Genomic DNA, 25575 nt, shown 5'->3' on the forward strand with positions numbered 1-25575 from the left:
TTTCTCTCTCCTCCATGTGACTCACTTCTTTTATTCACATTTCATTGCTTTAAGCACTGGAAGGACAAATCTTGGCCATGGCTTGTGTAATTTTATCATTTTGATTCACATATTTGGATTTTAACTCATTCAAAACTTTTAGAAATATAGATTAAAGGGCTTTGAGTAATAATTTTAGCCTTTTTGAAACGATCTCTTGATAATGTTTAAACTAGGTCAGTTTTGTTCTAAAACACTGCAGAAATAGTTAAAAAAAGAATAGTGTTCCAAAAAATCACATGACAGTGTCCTCATGGACAAAAGATTTTCAAACTGATCCGTTTAATTAAAACAAACATTTAAAACAATAGGTAAATCAATTAAAAGTGCAGAAAGATGTGGCGTTTATTTTGGAGACAGCATCATACGTGAGTTATATCAGAGTGAACAGGTGATTGGACATTTATCTGTTAGGGGGACAGAAAGCTGGAGCTGTCAGCACTGCTAACATTAGCTGTACTCTGCAGTCAGCCAGACATTGTGTCATGAATGTCAAAATATATTCCATAATAAACATGTTTCTATAAGACTTCATATATATAAGAAACGTTTCATTTTGACACACTCTTCAAATTTGCCAAATTTAACCTTAATACTTTATCAATAACCACATTAGAAACAGATTTACAATGAAGGTCATTCAATGTGTGATGCTTCCTTAGGGGCGACGTTTCCCACACAGCGAGGCAGCAGAAAGATATACAGGCCTTAAAAAGTGTAGTGTTTGGGTTTTTGTAAGATAGATAGACTTCCTGTGTCTGATGTGTCCAGACTTTAAGCTTCTGAACTACATTCTCTGTTCATGTGTTGAAGCTGTACAGGACCTGTCTGTGTTTGGGTCTGGCTTGCTCCTATCATCTGTTAATACTCCATGTCTCATAGAGCAAACATGAGTTTTGTAAACAGTGGGTGGCTTCCTAATTTCTGTTAAATCTCACCATGACAAGAATAGCTGTGTTTCCATCAGCCCCTGTTCCAGAGAGAGACTATAAATGTACCATTGGATTTAAGTGAGGAAAAGAAAACAGCAGCATAGCAAGATAGCGGCTGAGAATAGAGAGAAAGGAAAGCTATAAATTACACAGACTGAGAGGATGAAGAGAGTGGTGAAGACGAGTGTGTTTTGAAAGTCTTGTTGAAGCCTGTGGGAGCTGAGCTAGACGTACACCACTGATGGATGGTCAGAGGAAACACTTCACTTCTGTCGCTTACATGAACAGACCACAGCTATCCATCAAAATTACAGTGAACACGTATATGTCTGCTTTATGCCTTTAAGGTTATTATAATGTCATCTCCAGCATTCATATGTCCAATGTAATCAGTGTCCCCATTCAGTATGATAAGCCCTGAGCCAATGTGTTTAAATGCATTAACATGTTCTCCATTACCTCGTTCTCTGTGTGTGAAAGCTCATGATATCATCCAGCGTCGGATTAGATTACCAATGTTTTATCATTTTCTCTTCCTGTCTCTCACTGATACATACAGTACATGTAGGGACCCCCTCTTCTCCTGCTGTTCACTGGAGCAATGCATTTATTTGACAGCCATCATTGAGTGGGGTAGCTCTGACTCTGAAGCCTACGCACATAGCCCCCCTCAAAAATGCAACAAGGTACTATTATGGCACAGTCAGCGAGCCCTGTGATTGGTCTGCTAGGTAGCATCGGGTGACAGCAAGTCTCTGAGTGTCTTCAGGTATGCCGTGTTTACTCAGTTATGTGATAAGTGACTGCAGACGACTACCAATTTCTCTAATCTACTTGCCGACACTGGAAATGTTTTATATTTGGTTCTCTGTGGCCAAGAAGTGCAAAAATAACCCCTGTACTCTGCTTCAGGTGATTCAGCATTGATGGGACTAGAAACTGGTGATCTGGGTAGCTTAGAAACAGCACTGCCAACCGACAGTTTGAAACAATATTACGGCGTGACACAGACATAAAAACACAATACAGTATATAGTGCTCATAACAGAGTAGACGACTATGGTGTAGCTACGACCTTCCTTTGTGCACTGGGGCACAGTCATGTTGAAATAGAAATGGGTCTTACCCCAGCTTTTGCCACAAAGTAGGAAGCATAGCATTGTCCAAAATATTTAGTTACACCAAAGCATAAAGATTGTCCTTCGCTGAAGATAAGGAGCCTAGCCCAAACCCTGAAAAACCACCCCATACCATTATCCCTCCTCCACCAAACTTCACAGTTGGCACAATGCAGTCAAGGAGGTAATGTTCTTCTGGCATCTGCACAACTCAGACTTGCCCATTTGACTGTCAAATGGAGAAGCGTGATTCATCACTCCACAGAACACATTTCCACTGCTCCACAGTCCAGCGGGGGTTTGCTTTACACCACTTCATCTGATGTTTTGCATTGGAATTGGAGATGTGAGGCTTTCTATGCATCTCCTCCACCATGTAGCTCCCATAGCACAGTTTTTGTGTTTACATTAATGCCAGAGGAAGTTCAGAATTCTTCAGCTATGGAGTCAGCAGTGTTGGCAAATTATACGCACCATGCACCTTAGCAGTCATCGACCTCACACTGTGATTTTTTATGTGGTCTTCTGCTTCATGGTTGAGTTGCTGTTCCTAAATGCTTCCACTTTCTAATAATGTCATCTGAAGTTCACTGTTGAATATCCTGCCGTGATGAAATTTCACAAACCGTCTTATTGCAAAGATGAAAATAAGACAGTTCATTTTCTTTTATAGTTTAAACAAATTTTATTGATGGATAACAGAAAAGGATGCCAGTGTTATTAGTCTTGAGAGAACACAGCACTAAAAATACTTTGAACAGAAACACCCTGCTCTGCATGTCAACTCCCACCCCAACATCCCAGTGAGAAAAACAAAAGCGGAAAATAAACAAATAATTAAGTAGATAACTAAAATTAAATGAAATTCATTTTAGGGAATAAATAAATAAATACATCAATAAAAAAGTAGATAAAAAATGAAGAAATGTCTACAATAACTAGATTTCAGATATTGAAAGGATACTTAGAAATATATAAAAGCACCTGTTTTCCACTGAAGCTTTTATATTATGAAGACTGTTATAAAAAGGTGTTATAGCGGCTTTTTTAAAGTGTTAGAAAGTTAAAATAAAATGACTTAAAAAGAAAATTTAACTGAAATATATAAATAAAAGGGATACCGGTGTATCAAAATTCTAACAGATACTCTCAATAAGACAGAGCATTATGGTGTATAAACTGTGTTTTTTATTCGACCGTGTATCCTGGGTCATAACTATATGCTTGAAGTTTGGGACAAAACAAACCACTTGAAATCAGATTACATTGCAGCAAGACATGAATATTAGATTCATAAGGAGACAGATCAACCCCTCTCTAAGCTGGTAGACCCATCTTAGAAGTCCTGGAGCTTCATCTACGTGCACTTATCTTCATCACAAAATAAATCCCAACATCACTGTACATGAGCTTATGCCAAACAAACCCTTGGGCTACTGTCTAACCCAGAATCCCTTTTGAAGATGCACTGATTTTGAATGTAGTACTACAAACCAATTCTTAACAACACTCATGCAAGAGAAAATTTAAGGCAGGTGACTGAGCAATCTGGGTTGCCAGTTGTTCAAGTAGTCCTCATGTGTCTGAATTAAATAGACTTTAATTTGTGCATGTTTAACTCATTGAGTGCCATTGACGTATATATATGTCAAAGTGGTTTTTTGGCGACTGGCACAAGGGGGCGCTCTCACGCTCCCTGTGAGTAATTTTGGGGCTTCTGGGATACGTAGTCGGAACACTACAGTTGGAGGTGACGGTAGATCAAACATAAAACATAAAGCTAAAAGTTCTAACTTAGACACTAGAAGAAACTTTAAACTTTTGCCTGAGAAATTGCTTACTCACTGAAACCGACACTGAACTTAACAACAGCAAATCTAGGGATCGGCGCTTTTATTGATCTGCCTCAGCCGGCAAAGAGGCTAAAGAATGCCGCGAGGTTCCCCCCCGTGCGTCAGAGAAATAAGGCAGCCTCTCACCGGCTGGATGTATACAGCGACAAGCAGGAGAGGACGAGGGCGTTTCGGGAGGTCCCGTGGAGGCCGTCCCGTTCCAGAGTGTGAATGGCATGACAGTGACTGGAAGCATTGTTATTTATTTTACAATAAAATAACATTTGTAATACAATTTTCAGATGTCTTTTATGTTATTGAAGGCAAAATTATAACATTCAAATCACTTTTCTGCTTGACAGACTCTCTTTCACAAAGATGCATTTTTCTCAGCTTTCTAGAAAAACAGTGGGTTTTTTTTGGTGAAATTAGCCTCTATTCAACTTAAGATAAATCAAGAACGGAACAAGCTACAAACAAATGGTTTTTTCCATGATGAAATAGAGAGTCTCTTCTTTCATTTGAGCTATTTGGTATTTTCAGAATCATAGTACAAAATATTCTGTGGGTCTTCAAAATGACTCAGAATGGCCAAAAACGCTGGCACAAGCCACTTTCCATTTTATAAAAGTGCTGGCACTCAATGAGTTAAGCAGATAAAATCGAAGTCTGAGACCGAGCATCTGGCAGATGTGCCTCACTGAAGCTCAGGAATAGTGTTTAATATGAAATAATCAAGCCTTGCAGACAAGATGTCCAACAGTCTGTTCCTGCAGAAGATTGATTTAGGGTTAAAGACTTAAAAAATCTGCTGTATGAAGTCTCTATCATCTCCTCATTTCAGGTGCAGAGCATGTAATAGTAATATCCCTGCTGGATTTCAGTATGACAGCTTTTACATCAAAATAATTGGTGTAAAATTAATAATTGAAACTATATTTTGATATGTGTTAATTAAATTGGCTGCATGAGTTAAATAAGTCCCTGAACAGTTACAAAACAGACGGCTCCAGAACGTTGGGGGAGATTCAAGAGCTTCTGTAGGCAGCTGAACATTAGTCATAGAGCCAAGGGCTGTTGTTGAAGAATTGTGCTACACTGACTTGCTTTTTACAGTAACTTTCATTAACATGAGAGGGAGAGTGCTTCTGAAAGACAGCCCAAAAGTAAGATGGTATCTGCTTCTAACAACACAGTCCAAAAATTAATGTCCTGTCTCTCAGTTTGCCCCAAACTGAAAATTAAACCTGGACAAACAGTATGTGAAGAAGCCTGATAACTTTGGCCAGTTTTTGGCTGATGAAACCAAAATAAACTTACTGGTTTCTGTGAGTTCCAGCATCATTGGTCTGACCTGACCATGGATACCACAGTACCAAATAAAGCAGTGGTGTGAGCAGACATGGGGCTGCATGAGTGCAAAAGTTGAAATGGAGATGACTTACAGCATGAATGAATGTGTATCATAAGCCTGAATGAGAGGATGGCTCATAAGGTTTCTCCAGGCTGGAGGAAGTAGGCTCTTCTGGGGTTACCTGAGGGCCTCTCACAGTGTGACTTGCTCTAAAAACACTAAAGAAGTGCACCTTGAGGAAAACCTGATCAGATGCTCAAACTAACTCAACTGGCACCTTTCCATGTGAAGAAAAGCGGCTCGACTTCAAATGCCTGAACTCCTCACACTATCTTTAAAGCTGAGCCCAACCACCCTTGGGAGGAAACTCATTTCAGCTGCTTGTTTCCTGGATCGGATTTTACTGGTCACTACCAAAAGCTCACGGCTGAAGGTGAAGGTTTCAGGGTGGATTCACTGAAGTATTTCAAGCTTTGCCTTCCTGCTGAGTTTCTCTGCTCCAAGATACAGAAGCGTGACTACATTTCTGTTGCTTTTATGACCAGGTATGGCATTGATTGTTGAATGAGAAGCTTACAAACTTGAAATTCCCGCATGTTTGCTTCACACTGTAGACTGCCCCAGTGGGTGCTGGAGTGCAAAGTTTGATCAAGCCATCAGAACCAAATCTGAGACCAGACCCAATTTTTGAGGAGGCTTACATGACCATGTTTGACATTGTAGGTAGGATAAGGACACATCCAGGCTCAGCCTCATAAATGGCATGGTTCCTTTGCTCTGCAGTCCAACCACCTGCTGGATAGGCGAAGGGGTTGATTGCACTGCCAGCTTGGCAGCAAGTAGCGGCAGGGACCTGTGCTTGCTGACCCCTGGCAGTGCAAAGCAGAAAGTAGCAGCAAACCCCTCCGGCGAGAGCATTTGAGAGAAAAACATCTGTAAAGATGGCGTAACATCTGCTGACAGATGTCCAAGACTGGTTACATTCATGCCATGAGGAATCAAATCTGTCAGTGGGAGCAAACACAGGTGCTCTGGAAAAATTCTTCCCTTTCATTATTTCTCTTCTTCATGATTTAATCACTTAAACACATTCAAACTTTGTCTGGTACCTATTTATACCAATTAGTAAAACAATTTTGTCACAAATGTCAAGAACTGCCTCAGTATCATAATATCAGTGTGTATGATCTGTGTGGCTTTTCTAAGCTTACACACGCCTTGACTTAGGTCCTGTGTCTCACATCTTGTCCTGTGTGAGTCTTTTGTGTTGTGATGCCCTTTCCACCAGCTGTAATTGGCAGCGTGAAGCAGATAGACTCTGTTGTGTTCTGGCTTGTTATCACACTGACAGGCAAACCGGAAAGACAGCAGTGTCACTCCAAGAAGCCTCTACAGCAGAACATGGTGGCCGGACAACATGTGCACACAAAGACAGACATACACGCATCGAGCAGACATGCACTGCCGCCACACAAAGGCGCTCAGACACTTAGGCCTGTCCAGATACAAACAAGATGTGACAGGGAGGAGAGTGTACCTAATGTATTGCTCTTAGACGATCTCAGAGACGATGGGGAGGTCAATAAAGTAAGATAATGGATGCACACGGCTAAGTATAGTACAGGATAAGACAAGGTCATTGTGTGGGTAAGGGTCACGACGTTGGCTGGAGCAAAACATTGCAGCTTACTTATCACAGTATTGCTCTGTTATTGTTCTGAACAGCTTTAGAAGTGATGTAAGAGATGAAAATGAAAGATTTTTACAAAAGACAGAATTCAATGTCAGCCGCTGACTCATGCGCTTCTTTAGCTGTTATTTATAGCTACTTCTGGCCTTGAGAGCTTTTTTATGAAACTGAGTCAGACTTTGAATCATTTTGTCTTCTTTAATGCTGGAATGATAGATTTTTCTTTGCAGAAGGTGGGTTTGCAGAATTATCTAATCTGCTTTTTTTCTTCCTCTGTCTAGACATGAGACCTTGCTGAGGTGTTCCCAGTGCAAGATGGCTCGCTACTGCAACCTCAGCTGTCAGGTAGCATATTAACTGTGCATAAATGTACTGTAAATTAACTGTGCATAACTGTTTGTGCATCTGTCACTCTGTTGATGGGCTCTTCTCCTTCAGAAACAAGCATGGCCTGACCATAAGAGGGAGTGTAAGTGCCTGCAGAGCCTCCTACCCAGAATTCCCACTGACTCTGTCCGTCTTGCAGCGAGGATCATCTTCACCTTGGTATGTCTGGATGTTTCTCACTGTTGCTTTAAAATGCATAAAATTCAGTGCGAGTTACATGTATGAACACAAACAAGGTGTAGGATCCTCCAGAGGCTTGCAGTCATGCATAAACCTACTATTCAGCCAGCCCTAACCAATGCTCACAAGTAGAAACCGTTGCAGTGGGCCCAGAAATACATGAAGACTCATTTTCAAACAGTCTTGTTTACTGATGAGTGCCGTGCAACCCTGGATGGTCCAGATGGAGGAGTAGTGGATAGTTGGTGGATGGTCACTATGTCCCAACAAGACTGCGATGTCAGCAAGGAGGTGGCAGAGTCATTAGGCCCCAGTAGGCCCCTTTAGGGTCCCTGAAGGTGTGAAAATGACCTCAGGAAAGAGTTTCTGACTGACCACTTCTAACGTGGTACAAAAAGAAGAACCATGCCTTCTGTAGCAAAATTATCTTCATGCATGACAATGCACCATCTCATGCTGCAACGAATACCTTTGTGGGCATAAAAGGGGAAAAACTCATGGTGTGGCCCCCATCCTCCCCTGACCTCAACCCTATTGAGAACCTTTGGAGCATCCTCAAGCTAAAGATCTATGAGGGTGGGAGGCAGTTCACATCAAAACAGCAGCTCTGGCTGCTCTTGCCCCCCATCCAGGTTCAATGGATGCAAGAATTATAATTCCAGTTCCATTATAATTTGGAACGCGGTGTATATGCTATAAAAACTAATTCATATGAAGAAAAGCGAAGCTTTAGGACTGATAAACAAAACAAAACAAAAGAAAAATATGCTTAAAAAATGACTAAAATACTTCTTCATAGGTTTATGCATACATGCAGCTGATTGTAATTAATCAATTACAGAGCCTGTAAGGAATTACATTATTTTTTTATTGAGGAATAACACTAATTATTGTTTTCTTTATTGTTTATTTTTGTTACTTAAATTACTTATTCTATTCCTATTTCTATTTCCGTTCATTTTGATATTTGTCTCTCCCTCATGTGATTATACGAGAAAATGTATGGCTTCATTTCTCCCAGGGGATAATAAACTATTTCTGGTTGTGAATCTGAAGATTCCACTTGCTTTTAAAAATAAAAGCGCTGCTTTTTTTTTTTTTTTAAATCTGTTGTCATCAAGTGCCAAACCAAGCTCTCTCAGTGCCAGAGGGATTCAACTTTTTCCAGGACTTAATCCAACAACAAAACTATGCTGCACAGAGTGCCACAAATAAACCGTAACAGTAGCAAAACATTATTCTGTCACAGTAAAAAAATGCGCTGATATCTGTTTTTTTTTTTGCTTTTAATTCTAGTTAGGCCCATCACTGAGAAAAAGCAGCGAGGAGCTCTACACTTTAGAGGAGCATGAATCACGTAAGTCTCTCCTGTAAGACTGTGTGTTTCAGTGCAGTATTATCAAAAGGGTTTTTTAAGCATTTTGTTTTGTTCTATTGATTTTATTTATAAAAAGACCAATTTGATGCATTCTACCAGTGTTATTTTTAAAAAACATCAAATAAAACAGCCACACAAAGAAACACATAACAGTGAGTTACAAACATGCAAGACAGTCAATCAAATCAAGAGTAATGGGAAACTTTTTGTAACAGAGTGAGGTATTAACAGATTTCCCAGTTTTCTGTACATCACTGGCTATGCTAACATTCTTCACTGTCAGTGTGAGAAGCTCACAGGAACAAATCTGACACAGGACTGTTTTTGAAAATAATTTCTTGCAGACCTGAACTCCATGTCTGACCACAAGAAACACGGTCTGTCTCAGCTGGCCTCCATGTTAGAGCTTTACCTTCAACAGGAAATACCTGACCTGGCACAGGAAATGACATCATCACTGCTTCCTTCCTGCCAAGAGCCACTCAGCCTTATTGGGAAGGTATGGTAAATCCAGTTTTAGATGATAAGTACAGCTTCTAGGGATGAGTGTTGAAGCCCGGTACCAATGTGGCTGTGGCTCTGCTTTCACTACCCCAAGGTAATTCCCTGCCACTCCAATTGAGAGACACAAAATACCTGATGTAATTTATGTAGGCCTACACTCGTTAATAGTACAAAAATAGTATAGATGGTACCAATCAATCTGATTGTGTTTCAGACATGTCCCTCTTTTTGATGATCTGGATGGATCATTACTGGTTTATATTGATAGCTGTGGGAGGGATGGCGAGATCATCAATGAGCGTTGGCATTTATTGAGGGAGAGTCGCTTAAACTAATGGCAAGCTTGTCTCAACAGAAAAATTTCGTTTATAAATGATCAGACCGTGCAGAAACTTTATGCACCACCTCTTGTCTTTTCCTTGTTTATCTCATGGATTTATCAGTCTCCATATGAAATGTTTTAAATGAATGAAAGCAGACAGTGACGCTTTCATTAGCAGCAGCATCTCTCATCGATGAATGAGGGGAATAGTTTTATGACTTTTTCCAGGGTGGAAGTGTTATTTTTTTCCTTCTTTGTTGTTGTTGTTTTCTCTGTCCTGTCAGAAGATCTCTCTGTCCTGCAGCTGGCTGTTAATTGTGTGTAATGTGTGTTTATTAGTGTCAAAGTCGGGGGGAATTTGGACTGTTTGGTTTGGGGGCTTAGGCCCTGATTTGTGCAGGGGGACTATGATGTTTGTGTGCACACTGACAAAGAATCATTATGTTTTATTATGATATTTTTTTTCATGATTCAAATTTACTTTTAAAAACAAATAATAAATCAAAGTAGTAGTAGCAAATATGTAGTTAAAATAGTACATGGATTTTTGCAAGTTCTAGTAGGACTAACACAAAAAGTTTTTAAAAATCAGTTATTGGGAAATTTAGTTAATGTTGGAGGGTAGAGTTGTTAGTAGAAAACACAATTTATCAGAGTTGAGTAAGGTTTGATTAATTAATTATGTGAATTTGTTTGAAATGTTTTGCTTTAAGGTTAAATTTATTGCTCAATTTGAGATGTAAAGTTACCTTTGCAATTATAAAAGTATTTTTAATGCCATTATTGAACATTATCAGACAAGTATCAGCTTATCAGTCTGTCAGCTTTTCATAAAAATACATTGTTATCCACAGGATAGAAACAATGCAGAAATAGGCAAGTAGGATGATAACCTCCAACCACGTCACTATTTTTTCCCCAGCACTGGGCCCATAGTACACAGTAATGTTAATGACTTTGTGCACTCCTGTACATGAAAAAAACCCTCTGGTACTTACACATACATGCACAAAAAGACAGACACTAGCAACTGTTTATTGCTGCATGCATCTCCAGCTGCTTTTGGATGGACCTCAACATATGTGTAAGATCTTCCCAGCACCTGTGATTAGATCCTCATGTGGCTCTCTGTTTGTTTGTGATTGTGTGTTTGTATTCCCAGAACAACCTCAGGTCTAATTCTCTTAAAACACACCAGCTGTCCTCAGTCGAGTTTAATGTGATCATAGATGTGTTAGTCTGGATCATGCTCTACTTCTGTTATCTGTTAGGTTGTGTGACTCCTCTCTCAGACGTAATGGCCTTAAGGTGTTTGTCTTCCAAGAAGCGTTTGTGTGTGTTTGTTTTTATTGTACGAGTTTGAATCATTAATTGTAAGCAGCTTGGCATAAGAGCTAAGGGTTTCCATAAAACACATAAAAGTTGTAGATGCAAAGTAAAAAGCACAACTGAAGTATGACGTCCAAGTTCTGCAATCATACTGATAAACCATCTTATTTTATTTTAGGCTTTTTTAAAATCCTAAACAGGTCAGAGTTTAGTTGTAATGGCTCCAAAATGCCCTTTACTTGGCTGAGAGACTTAGCCGAGACAGCAACAACAAGTGCTTAACAATAAAGAACAAATAATAGAACTATGCTAAAGAAATTATATCCAACAATAAGGAGTGGCATTCATATGTCAGATTATTCTTAATCTTGTCTTTAGAGTCATTCTTGTAATAAATGAAAAAGGACTATGGATGATCCTTTTGGCTCAAAATGTTTTAAACCAAAGACAATCTTTGACACAGTTTGTTCTACACAAATTAAGACAGCCCTTTATAAGCTAAATTCTCTGAAAAAACAGAACAGTCAGTGCCTCTTTAGGTCTTTGAGCAAACACGGGAACATTTGCAACGCCATGTTTTTCAGAGTTGATGGAGTTAACAATGTGCTTAAGACCTTCATTGCAATAGAGGAAATTCTGTGTTGTTTAGTATCCAAAGGAAACTGTTTCAATCCGATACAATACCATATAGTACAGTATGATACGATATGATCTGATACAATACAATACAATACGACAAGGGACAATATGATACAGTTCAAAATGATATGCTACACTACAGTATGGTACAATATGATACAGTAACATATGATATTTTTCAATATGATGAAATACAAAAAGATATGTAATTGTTAATACAATCCGGTACAATATGATAGGATACCATATGGTACCATGTGATTTGGTATGATACGGTACGGTTAAGATACGTTAGGGTACAGTTTCATATGTTACGATACAACATGACATGAGCATGACATACGCTAAAATATAGTACAGCATGGTATTATACCATATGATGTGATAAGATAGGGTGTAATACGATATGATAAGCTGTGTTCGATACGAAATAAGATACAGCACGAGACAATGAGATATGAGATATGGTATGAAATGGTGTGGTTTACTACAGCATAATATAATATAATATTATATAATGATGCTTTCACAACTTTAAGACTTTCAAAATAAAAATTGAGAATTTATACTTACACTCCTGATCAAAATTTTAAGACCAGTTTAAAAATTGCAAGAATTTACATTTTGCACTGTTGGATCTTAAGAAGGTTCTAAGTAGAGCTTCAAAATGCAAAAAGAAGAAATGGGAGTGAGACCAAAAAAATATTGAGTAAGCAATTCATTGAAAACAGCAATTAAACTGAAATAGGCTGTTCATCAGCTGTATTTGCCCTTTGATTAGATGGGTCTTTGCCTTTAAATGCATATGTGTTGGTTGCTGTGTTGTTTCTCTTTCCACATTCAGGCTACAAAGCATAAATCTATGTCTCAGCAGTAACCTCAGTTATTATCCCAGAACAACAGACAGACTAAATATGTCAACAGATATTGATGTATGTTACAAACTCTGATAAACTCTGAGCAAACATTGCATTTGGAACCTTTTCAGTGAAATGGTACATAGATGTTTCCTTTAGCTTCATAATAATGACAACGTTATTGTTTCTAACCTAGTAGACCTTAATGGTCCCCATAATGTGTAATTTCTTTTTGTAGTAGAAGTCCCTGGTTTTACTACCATCATTATGCCAAAATATCATCTTGCGTAGCAGTTTGGTTTTAGATTGAATTCCTGCAAAGAACAAACAATAAATTAACAGCCTCTCCATTATTATAATGTGTTCTACATCAGTATGCCAACATTTTAATACTTACTTCATTCAGAAAGCCTTGGAGAAAAACTCTTTAAATGTAAAATTTGGTTCAAAGGGATCAGGGGAGCCTCACAGCTGCTGCTGTTACTACAGACTTTTTTTTTTAGTCCTTTTGTTTACTCTCTTTTGTGTGTACGGCAGAAACCCAGCAACGCAAGTACTTAAATTCACAAATATATTTTTTCAGAATAAATGAAAAAGTATGGAGGTGGAATGAGAAAGTTGAATGGAGCATGTGTTTAATATTATTGATGAGATATTATGCACGCTTTAGTGTGTTTGTGTGTGAACATGTGGGATTGGATTGTAAAGCTGGGAAAGTGCTGATTGAATGAGGATCAAGATTCAGAGGGGAATTGTGCTGCAAACTGAAGAAGATAAAGAGAGTGAACAACACTGAGTGGATTAAAGAGAAGAAAAAGGGAGGAAGTGTGAGAAAAAGGAGAGAGGAACAGGGAGAGATGAGGGAGGGAGACGAGAGGAGGAATCATGATGATGGTTAGAGAGAGAGAGCTTCAAAGCGAGCTGAAACTGTGCTAAGTATGTCAGGACATGAGATGTAAACAGAAAGTGAAGGACTGGGTTTGTAACTTTATAAAAGCTGCTTGTTGAAAATGAGTCATTTAACATAAAGTGTCACAAGGAGATACAAGAGCTGCAGGAATGACATTTTAATCATTTAGCAGTTAGATAGATACCATGTCTACAGTGTTGGGATTAAAACTGTTAAATAAAGACCAGAGCTTTGGTTTTATTTCAGTGCAAGTGAAAGTAAAGCTACATATCTACCTACTTCTTACACTTTCCATTTTTTCATTTGATGATTCAGTCAAGTGCATATGTGTCTGTGTCTAGTTTGATGCATTTTTCTTAAGTATAAAAAATCACATGCTGACACATACAGTAAGTTATTACAGACAGTGGGGTGAATCCTTCTACCTGCTTCCAATCCCAGCAGTGTTTTTAACTGAGGCGACACCATATAATCCTGGTATTGACACTGTAAAGCTTCCTGCAGGCTGAATAACTTCATTGATGTACTGCTGGTCAATCTGTTGTGTGCCTTTTTGTGTAAAGTACTGGACGATATTGTGTTGAAGCACATGGCACATGTAACCGCAGTGTTTTTATGATTCATACTCTTTTGTCTGTTCAACTTGTTGTTGTCATCTTCTTGAAGGAATATGTTTTGGTCTTTTTCACCTTTTTTTGACAGGGCAGATATAGAGATGGAGGAAGGGTGTGAGGAAGCATGCATCCAACAACTTATGAATCCATGGCTGACTCTGCAACCTGTGTCATGAGGACTATAGCCTCTAAATGTGGGGCATGGTGCTCTAACAACTGCAACCACAACCAGTTTATCTTTAGCTCACTGATACACATCAGAGATACTGTATTGACAGGACGCTTCACTTCATTGTTGTATTGTTGGCTTTAGGTTAAACATGCAAGGGTAAAACATCAGATAAGGGCTCTCAAAGATCTGGCTTGCATATCTTTTGAAATCTAACAACACAAACCTTCTGGTTTATGAAAAACAACATGGACATTTTCCTCATGGGCAACATGAATAGATTTAGAAAATGTTTGCTATTTGCATAAGCATGCAGTGGTCATGCCTTGTGTTTAGTGCAATAGGAAATATAGAAAAGTGAACACAGAAAACATCCTGCAAACCCCAACCCACCCCAACATTATGATTGGGATTTAGCATTCAGTTATTTGTTAAATTCCTCATCCCATTTAATATTAAAGCAAACACAATATTTGGTAGATTAAAGGGGACATATTTTACCCTTTTGAAACAAGTTTATATTGGTCTCAGAGGTACCCAAAACATGCCTGTGGATTTTTTTGCTAAAAAAACGCTAGTATAGGATATTTGCATGTCTACATACCCCTCTGTTTCAGCCCTTCTCAGAACGAGCCGTTTCTGTGTCTGTGTCTTTAAATGTAAATAAGCTGTCTGACTCCGCCCCTGACCACACCCCTCTCAGGAAATGAATGTGGCGCTCCTGATGTTACAGACACTTTTATCTAAAGCTAAGGACCTGACTGGGATTGGAACCATCAAGCTCCCAGATCGAAGTCAGCAGAGTAACCCACGGAGCTATCCGGCATCTCAGCTGGCAACTGAGAGGAAGATCAGGAGACAAGGGTGGAACTTTCTTCCAAGTGGGGAGGGCCAACCAAACCTGGGGGCGGGGCCAGCTCCCCACATGAGGTCATGAGGGTAAAATCTGAGAACGGCTTGTTTCAGCACACATTTTGTGAAAGTTGGAGAAAGAGAGGTTGGAAGGGAATGGATTTTTATGGTATTGTAGAGGATTGTTGACAGGCCAGGGGCATATATTTTGTTAGAAAAACCTGAAAAGTGATTTATGCATAATTATCCCCTTTAAAGATCTTAACTCATTGAGTGCCATTGACGTATATATACGTCAAAGTGTTTTTTTGATGGCTGGCGCAAGGGGGCGCTCTCACGCTACCTGTGAGTAATTTTGGGGCTTCTGGGATACGAAGCCGACAGCGAATCCAGGGATCAGCGCGTTCATTCATCTGCCTCGGCCGGCCAAGAGGCTAAAGAATGATGCGAGGTCTCCCCCATGCGTCGGAGAGGAAAAGCATCTGCTTGCAAGCTTGATACATACAGCGACGACACATGAGAGACGGACTTTTCCAACCCACTCTGAGGAATGGCTGCTGAGGGAGCAGAGCAGATCTTGTTCTCTGTCCCAGAGCGATGGAGGTAAGTTAACGTTAGGAACCCAATTATTATTCAGCCAAATTTTATCGAATGAAACCATAACTCATGCGTTCACTCATGTGATTTCAGAAGCAGACTTGAGAGAAGAGCAAGCCCCATGCAGTTCTGCAACACCGTCTGTTGGCAGAAAAAGAGTTAAGAACTAAAAAATTTCTATATTATAGATTATATATTTTATATATATAATATTTATAACATATTATATGTTATATTACTTCTATAATTTACAGGCAGTGCCAGGGGACACGCAAGCAGGAGAGGAAGTGGGCGTATCGGGGGTCCCGTGGCGGCAGTCCAGTTGTATTGTGCTGTGTTTTGTATTTATTTTATTTATTTTACAATAAAATAACATTTGTAATAACAATTTTCAGATGTCTTTTATGTCATTGAAGGCAAAATTATAACATTCAAATCACTGTTCTGCTTGACAGACTCTCTTTCACAAAATGCATTTTTCTCAGCTTTCTAGAAAAACAGTGGTCTTTTTGGTGAAACTAGCCTCTATTCAACTTCAAATAAATCAAGAATGGAACAAGCTGCAAACAAACGTTTTTTGCTTGATGAAATAGAGAGTTTCTTCTTTCATTTGAGCTATTCGGTGTTTTCAGAGTCATAGTACAAAATATTCTTTGGGTCTTGAAAGATGACTCAAAATGGCAAAAAATGCTGGCACAAGCCACTTTCCATTTTATAAAAGGGCTGGCACTCAATGAGTTAAAGATAAGATCTCAACTCATTCATCTTTTATCTTGGGATAATGGTAGGGCTGCACAGTGTTGGATTTTTGTCGATATTTAATATGCTAATATTAACTAATTCATTTTAACTAATACCGATAGGATACTGATATTTAAATGTAGTTCAGACTTAAATCAGAGGGCCATTTTAAAGTTTAAGGAATCATGCACATAGAAAAAAATTCAGGTATGAAGGTCTGTTGGTACTGCCTAAAACTCCACCATCTTTATGAATATTTTCAGCCTACATATGCAGTCATTTACAGTGACATATTGGCTATAAATACTGGCAGAGATTTTCATATTTGTGATGTCATACATTCCTAGAATACAAAAAGCTAGTTTTCAGATGATAAAATGTTGATTTCTTGATCCCTGGAAAGTAATCAAAATTGTTTTGTTAAAGGGTTAAATTCAGTTTAAGGATGCATCTTCAGCACGAACCCAGGAGTGCACTATTAAAAGCAGTCCCTCTTACTATGTGAAATTAATTAAGTAAACTAAAACACTGCTTTTCTGTTTAGTAAATACACTTATGAGGTGCTGTTTGTAATGAACTGAGTCCTCTGGCTAAACAAGAAGGAAACAGCTGGAGCAGGGCAGTGCTCGTCCTTTCTATTAATATTGTGTTATTGTTTTGATTGAGAGCCCCCTAGTGGTAAAATTTTACACAATGTGCATTTAATTGATTCCTTTTTTCTTATACGGTCATGTGCATATGTTTAGGGCTGGTATGCAACAGCCCAAGGCTAGAGAGGAGGAGAGGGGTGCCAGGGTCAAGCTCTACACATGTCAACACACATGTCTGTGCCTTATCACCCCTGGTAACAGGCGATTTTTGGGCCCTTGGGACATCCATACAACGACCAGGGGTTCTAGCAACGCTGCTACCCACCTGGGCATTAGGCCATGCTTACTCACCACATCCATTCCTTTCTCTGCCCTGAAGATGCAGATTATTTTTTTAACAGATTATTTTCCCTTGCCCTTGGTAATACGCAAGGACATCAAGAGCATGACCGCGGTTGTGGTAATCAAAACTTATGAAGACATCACCAACACAAACCACTTTTAATTAAAACCCAACAAAAAGCTAATTAACAAATCCAATCATCTTTATTTGACAAGCATTTATTCATAACAAATGCCAAGACCAAAAGGAGCATGTCTAGACTGTATTCTTATTATTTAAAAATCAGAAATATATATTTTTTAAAGATTCAACATTATTCTACCATGAGAAAAGGACTTAGCAACATTTTTCAAAGTTACTTCTTTTCAGCAGGCAGAAACCCCCAGCAGAACCAGACTTATGTTGAACAGCCATCTGCTGTGACTGTGCTAGACTTACAGAAAGAGATAAAGATGAATAGACGAGATCAGCCTGTGTGACATCAGAATGGTGTTTTATAGACTGTCAGTAGGGGGCAGTGTGATTGCATGCCAGAGCATCCTGTAAGAGTAATATAAAGAGGTGGTTAAGTCCTTCATTTCACTTTCTCTGTTGTCCTCTGTAGTTTTTCTCGTCTGCTGTATCTCCCTTTTCTCCCTCTGTCTACTTCTGTCTTCTCTCCTCCTCTTTCCATGACTTCCTCCTCATTAGTCTCCTCTACTTACGGAGCTTTTTCTTTTCTTTCTCCTCCTCTCATTTCCTCTTTACAGTGGCTCTAATACATAACAAATGAACACTTTATTGTTGTGTACTCTGACTGTTCTATGTGCTGAACAAAAAACCAAAATATGTCATTACTGTGAGTGTAGCTTTGTGTTTCATTGGAGGAGTGTTTTGTGCTATTAAACCATTCTTTATACTAATAGCTGCTCCCCCCACAGAGCACTGATACTGCTGCACAAACACATGCATGCATGCACACTGACACTCACAATGAAGTCATGCCACAGCATCATTACTGCTCTTAATATACCCAGGAGAAGCAGAGTGTGTGTGCAGTGTGTGTTGTGTATCAGTGTGTGTCTGCATGACTGTGCAGCTGTGTGATGCCGATGAACTGCAGTGGGATGTGTTTGTGCATGCACCAGATTCTTGTCTATTGTGTGTTACTTTGGACCTCTGTAGGGTTGTGTTTTGTGTTTCTACATTAGTTTGTGTTTTTTTGCTCAGACTGCGGTGCTGCAGTAAGCAGTGACAGATGAGATCTGGCCAGAGCACATTTTATTGCCTCCTTGAGCGGCTCTTCCTCTCTGGACTGTTTGCGTCCAGATACATAATGGTTCATTTCAGCTGTAGCTATTTGTATTCTTACACATTGCTTTGTTTACGTTCATCTTTTTGTCTGTTTGTGAGTGAATTTAGGCCTTGCATTAAGTTTGAATGCTCCACTGGTTTGTGGGATAATATGGCTGACCCTAATGCTATACATAAGGATGCAGTGATGTGTTAGCTGAGCATTGATATCAGCTGATATCAACCCTTTTGATAGACCCTGTTTCATCAGAAAATAACATGGCTTGCACTGCTGTCAATAGTGGTTGTGTGTATTGTGCCATTTAATGCTAACAAGTAAACCTGGCTGTCGAGAACAGGCTGTTACTATGCAGGAGAAGTCACCTGTTGGAAAAACTCTCATGTCTTCATGGCTACATGCATTTTGTTAAACATGTCCAGCAACATTTCAAGAGAAAGGACTACTTGCAACAGTTTCCATACATCAAATCTCTGGGGTGGACACCCTCCAGTCAGCTGGCTGACTGGTTAGTCCAACCAAAATCATATCTGTTTGATGATTGAAAGATGGAGAAAGGGAGCATATGCAGCGATGGAGTTAGAGACAGGAGCACTCAGCAGTGGGAAATTCAGATAAAGAGAAGAGTATTATCTTTTAATTGTTTCACAGTACTCCAATTCTAAATGCAGACAATATCTTGGACTTGAGCTGCAAGAAAATTGTTGAATCTGAGGTGACAACATGAACTGCTCTTCTTCTGCAGCGCTGAAGTCATCAGCTGGTGCTGCTTAGCCTTGCCCTGCCACACCCCCATCATGACACCATGCCACCATGGGGAGGCTCATGGAAGCACAGCTTTAACAGCAGTGTCTGCTACAGACAGAAAGAGAGCAGAGGAGAGACTGCCATCTCTCACGCTCTCATTTTTATTTTATTTTTTCCAGATCACTGGTGTAAATCCTCTCAGACTGCCCTTTTTCTTACGACAAGAAGTGACACAGTTAATAAAAACTTTGAAAAAAAAAAAGTTTGTATCATAAATTATAGCCACTTACTTTTTTCCTTTTTGAGGTTGTCATTTTACCGTTCTAAAGTCACTATTCACAGAGTCTTATCCCTTATAGAAGCTTCTCTACGTCTTTTTCTCCATTTTTAATCCATTTTCTGTTGCTTGCGGTTAATGCTAAACACCATTTTGTACCTTACAATCCGTTGCGACAGGCTGTGACAACCAATGGTGGGCTGTTCGTACTTCTTCAAACTGTGCATGTCTTAACACTTAGATCATGCAGGAGACGGCCTAAGTAGCTCATTATGGAGAGAGAGCCTATGATGTGGCCTTCTGGATCACTGCAGACAGGAACAACTTGGAACAATGAAACAAATGGAGCCTATACAAAGAAGCATTATTTAAAAATCTGTGAATATTTTAAAGGGGTTTTTTGTCACGAGATGGGAGAACAGGTTTGTGCAGAAGAAGTCTTAGTCATTATTGTTTACTGTGTGTAATACATAAAAAGTTATTTTTGATTTCTATTTTAGATTTTTCCTTTGTCTGTATTGTCCTGTAACTTTATTTTAAATTCAAGTAACGTTACTGCGGCACACCTATTCTTAAAGCCCAGGTTGGCCTGAAAAAACTGATGTTTAGAGCTTGACTGTGCTCGGGATTGATGTTTTACAAGCTTTTTAATACAATAAGTCCAGGGGAGACAAAATGGTTGAAAAATAGCTTAGAGCTCAAAGGAGTTAAAAAAAAGAACCAGTTGTTCAGAAAGTTGTTATTTAAGTACATCATAATGAGGCTATAAGTAACTTATGTTGCAAAGAACTCGTCATGTTTATATCAGTTCATTTAGACTACCAAGAGGATGCAATGGAAACACTTTCACAGATTAGATTGATCTAGAAATAATGTGGAGTGCTGTTTTTTCCAATGACCAATCAATTGGTCGTTGTGTGGGTTTATTTTCAGTCGACAAGGTTTTCTGTGGTTGACTACAGCTCTACAAATTCCATAACTCATTTGCGAAACAGACAAGAAAAATTAAAAAAGATAAGTGAAACAGTTTGGCACTGGAAGTGCATTTTGCAGAAATTTGATCAACATTGGTAAAGCCTTGATTGTTGCAATCATTGCATCTCTTCTGCTGCATTGACTGACACTTTGTTAAAACCGCAACAGAAAATTTTAATTTAGCTGAATTTAATGAGCTTTAATGGCAGGACATTTGATTTGTTTTCTAAAGTACAATGAGGGTTATAAAATATTAAGTAATGATGTTTACATTAGTGAAGTGAGTTAATGAAAAAGCAATTACTCATAAACACTCCTTACATGCCAGACATGTCACCCAATAAAACATTTACTCACACACTCTTATCCTCATTTGCACTGCAGCCTGGCTCACTTTACAAGAAAAATATCTCATAGGACCAGTTTTCAAACAGACCAATGCTCACATTTAGATTAAAAAAGAAAAAGTGGAACACCGGATCTTTAAAAACTTCCAAGAGTCTTGATCTTCAAAGTTTTAGTTGCAGAATGCTGAGAAAAGTGTGTTTCATTGAATCTACTGTAGGAAGTGTTGTGTTTGTTTTGCCAGAAAGACTTTCAAGTCTTCTGAAAACAGTTCAAGGGTGGAGAGGATTTTCAGTGAGCATCTTCATAGATGCTTCTGAACAGCGCTGTGTTTTTCATCAATAAAGCTTTACACAAATTCTTGACAGCTTAGGCTCCTTCCATCCTCTGCTGTAGAGGAGTATTAACATGCCAAGTGCAGACTCTCGTTGACACATCGAGATCAACTTGTCAGTGAAGCTGGCACAAGAACATGATCTGAGAGAGCCAGGTAGTTAAAAAAACTGTTTCTCAAGACAAGAGACAGCCCTGGAAAGTCTGGCAGAAGATGAGGTTTGTTTTCACATTTCCAGCAGTGGTCTTGGTGAGATCTTAGGGAGAAGGCTTTCATGGTCTAGGATGAAGTTCATACTAATCAATGAACCATTACATTGGCTGAATTGTGAACTCATGTTTATGAAATCCTTTCAGCACCAGGGAGGTTGCAGAACTGTTTTGACATGAGGGGGGATTACAGATGGCTTTACACTCTGCTGTAGACAGGAACTTAAGCCCTGATTTCTCTCCACAGGTGAGCACTATGCTCTATCCGTGCTGCGCCCTCTCTCCCCACTATAGGCAATCCTCCCTGGACAATCAAACATGGGTATGCATAGAACATCCAGCCATTTTCTAAATAAACCAAATACAGCTTCCAGTTGTAGATCCCATCTCTCTAAACCAGTTGCCCTAACTCAAGATGAGCAGCAACTCAAGAAGACAAAGAGAAAACTTGTGCTCTTCATTCCCAGGTGAACTTGTAGCTCTCCTGTGAACTTTAGAAATGGATCAAGTCAAAACTGTGGGAAAATATGAACAATCTCAGGGTTACAAGACCATCTCCAGAGATCTTGAAATTCCTTTGTCCACTGTGCGTAATATAATAAAGAAGTTTATAACCCATGGAACAGTGGCTAATCTCCCTGAACGTGGACCGAAGAGAACAACTGACAAAAGAATGCAACGCAGGATAGTTGTAATGGTGGATAAACATCCACAGTCAACTTCCACTCAAATTCAGGCTGTCCTGCAGACTCAGAGTGCAAAAGTGTCAGCTCGGACCATATGTCGTCATCTTAATGAGATGAAGCGCTATGGCATGGGACCGAGGAGAACCCCTCTGCTGACAAAGAGACATAAAAAAGCCAGACTGGAGTTTGCAAAAATGTACCTGAGTAAGCCTCAATCCTCCTGGGAGAACATTTTGTGGACAGATGAGACTAAGGTAGAGCTTTTTGGAAAAGTATGTCATTCTTAACCTTACAAAGCAGATGGATATGCCCGTTTCCTTGTTTTTCACTGGTGAATCCATCTTGCAAAGCTCCCATCTGAACCGTTTGGGCCCGGTTAGAAAGTGACAGGACCAATCTGTGACAAGGGGCAGTACTTTGAGGTGCAGCAGAGTCCTGACGTAAACAAGCAGCAGTAAGAGCTGGTGCAGTTATGGAGGAAGATATTACCGCGGATGCTGCTAAAGCGCCAGTTTTATCAGAACTTGACGACATTTCTTCATTTAAAGAAGAGCAAAGAACAGCAGTGAGTTGTTTTCTTTTCAAAAACGACAAAAGTCGAGTACTTACATGTCTATAGTCACCATGTTTCGCGTTATTCCTCACTAGCTGCGCACGCGCAGCTCGATAGCAGCTACGTCACGTGTTTTGTTGCTCTGATTGGCCCATGATGATGTGACAGACAGAACGTTCATCCAATCACACTCCGAGTTTTTTTCAAATCCTCTGCCTTTTCTCAAACGTTTCCTATTGAAGCTTTCCCAGATGGATGTGTGAAACACATCCATCTGGCATGTCAGGTTACGTCATTCTACTGTTTACAGAAAACGGAATGAGGCTTACAAAGAAAAGACCACAGTACCTACAGTCAAGCATGGTGGAGGTTCAAAGATGTTTTGGGGTTGTTTTGCTGCCTCTGGCGCTGGGTGCCTTGACTGTGTGCAAGGAATCATTAAAATCTGAAGACTATCAAAAGATTTTGGGCCGCAATGTAGTCAGAAAGCTGGGTCTGCGCCAGAGGTCATAGGTGTTCCAGCAAGACAATGACCTGAAACATACCTCAAAAAGCACCAAGAAATGGTTGGAGACAAAGTGCTGGAGAGTTCTGAAGTGTCCAGTAATGAGTCTGGATCTAAATCCCATTGAACACCTATGGAGAGATCTCAAAATTGCTGTTGCAAGAAGCCACCCTTCAAATCTGAGAGAGACCTGGAGCAGTTTGCAAAAAGAAGAGTGGTCCAAAATTCCAGTTGAGAGGTATAAGAAGCTTTTTGATGGTTATAGGAAGTGATTGGTTTCAGTTATTTGTTTTCAAGGGTGCGCAACCAAATATTAAGTGCCAGCAATTTTGTCTGGCTCATATTTTGAGTTTTGTGTAAAATTATGTAAATTTTGGCTTTCTCTTCTGCTTTTTTTGTGTTGTTCCAATGCACATAAATGAAATAAACATGTGTATACCAAAAACATTTGTAATTGCAACAATTTCTGTGAGAAATTATGTATTTTCTGGACAAATTCCAGGGGTGCCAATACTTTTATCCATGACTGTTAATAAAGATAAAACTATAAAACAATGAAATGACGATGAGTCTACTGAAAACATCATCATTAAACTACCAAGCTAAACTGCCACCAGAGCATCACATTATCTACAGTGCTGACTGTGATTGTCTCAGTTATCTGCGTGAGCCTTCACCAAAACATTTAGTGCACTGGTAATAAAACTAAGTGTTTCCTCTTGGCAAGACTGGCACAATAATTAAACCTTATCTTGTAGAAAATACTGTGCAAAATGACTGAATGGAAAGATTGTGAATTGATAACATTGAATTGTTTTCTCATGTTCTTCATAAGTAAAGCTGGCTGGATTCAGAAATGCTTAATCTTAACTCAATAGTCCAAAAATGCTCTCTACACTATCTACAACCTATTATTCTGCTGTTTCCAGAGGGAGAATTTAATTTGGAGATAGGAAGAGATGGGAAGGCTGAAAGATGTTAGTAAGAATGCTAGAATGATCACAGATTCAGGAGTAAATGTTGAGCACTTATAAAGATTTTTAGTCAGACAAGGTAGGGTTTTGAAGGAGGAACAACTAAAGGAGAATCAGAAATTAGGGAAAAGTACTGAATAGATAGAAGAGGGAGGAGTAAAAAGAGAACTGTAGGGTTTCCATCTAAAGAAAATGCAAATTCATGCGTGGTTCTATCCACTGTGTTTCTGGGAGTAAAGATTACTAAAGGTTACTAAATTAGATCTAACCTGAGTTAGTCAAGCAGCATGCTTTTACTTTCCAGGGAGTGCAGTACTAAAAACCTGTATATACTGTAGATAAAAAGATACATTTAGGACAATCCATGTCAAATACATTGTTATTCAATAAAAGTAAATATGAGGGTTTAAAAGTTAAAGGAGAAGGCTGAGGGTGGTGAAGGTTGAAGTTTGCCAGCAGCAGTTTGTTGTGATCAGCTTTGAGCTGTGGATCAATCAGATGATTAGCTTGGCTCTTCTATGATGAGCCTCATCAAACAAAGTAAGTTTGTATTAGTTGAAATTGAGAGTTTTGTACAACTTCCTCTAAAACTGTGTGCTACTGGAAGAGTTCTTGCAACAGCCTTCGGTGCTTGCTTTGGCATGTTAACTCAGAGACACCACTGTTAATGTGCTAGATGTTAGAGATGTGAAAAATTAGGGCTAAAGGCATTTACACACCCAGTCACTTTTTTTCATCTGAAATTTTTGCACGTTTAAACAGAATAATGAGCTCATGTTGTTCTAATCATAATCACACACTGACACCAAAACTTTAGTTTGTCATTATGTTTTATAGAATAGGTCCGATTTCTTGATATTTTTTTTTTAAATTCATGTCCATGTCATTTAAACGGGTGATTGATGAATCAGAACAGAGACTGCTGCTCCCTTCTTGCTCGTTCACCCCTATTTTTGATTGATCTGTTTAATAGGGATGGAACAAATTAATGAACATGAGCCCAAAAGACAAATGTAAACATGCCAGAGTTAGCAAAACTGCTAATTTATATTCATAGTACCTTAACACAAAGAGACAGAACAACAATACTGACAGTGTGCAAACATGCAATAACAAGATCAATATGAACTGTGCTGATAAAGGTCATTGTATAAAATGCATGTTATAAAGTGCTATTTCTAGTGCAAGGAGTAGTTTTTCACGTTAATGTTGCAGACACACGTCAAGTGCCACAAGTTCTATAAAAGAAGAAGCTTAAAGCTGTTATAGCAGATATAAAACAGGCAAATAAAATATTGTAGT

The 25575-nt window shown here is 39.1% G+C and overlaps 1 protein-coding gene across 1 annotated transcript in view; it reads left to right on the forward strand.

The window, feature by feature from the left end:
* Positions 1–25575, forward strand: part of smyd3 (SET and MYND domain containing 3) — a 139561-nt gene that overhangs the window by 26916 nt on the left and 87070 nt on the right. The window contains exons 2-5 of the mRNA XM_041788482.1: positions 7247–7310; positions 7404–7511; positions 8829–8889; positions 9255–9409. Of these exons, the coding sequence (XP_041644416.1) occupies positions 7247–7310; positions 7404–7511; positions 8829–8889; positions 9255–9409 (388 nt within the window). The remainder of the gene's footprint in view (positions 1–7246; positions 7311–7403; positions 7512–8828; positions 8890–9254; positions 9410–25575) is intronic.

Source organism: Cheilinus undulatus, linkage group 1, assembly GCF_018320785.1.
Source record: "Cheilinus undulatus linkage group 1, ASM1832078v1, whole genome shotgun sequence".
Lineage (NCBI taxonomy): Eukaryota > Metazoa > Chordata > Actinopteri > Labriformes > Labridae > Cheilinus > Cheilinus undulatus.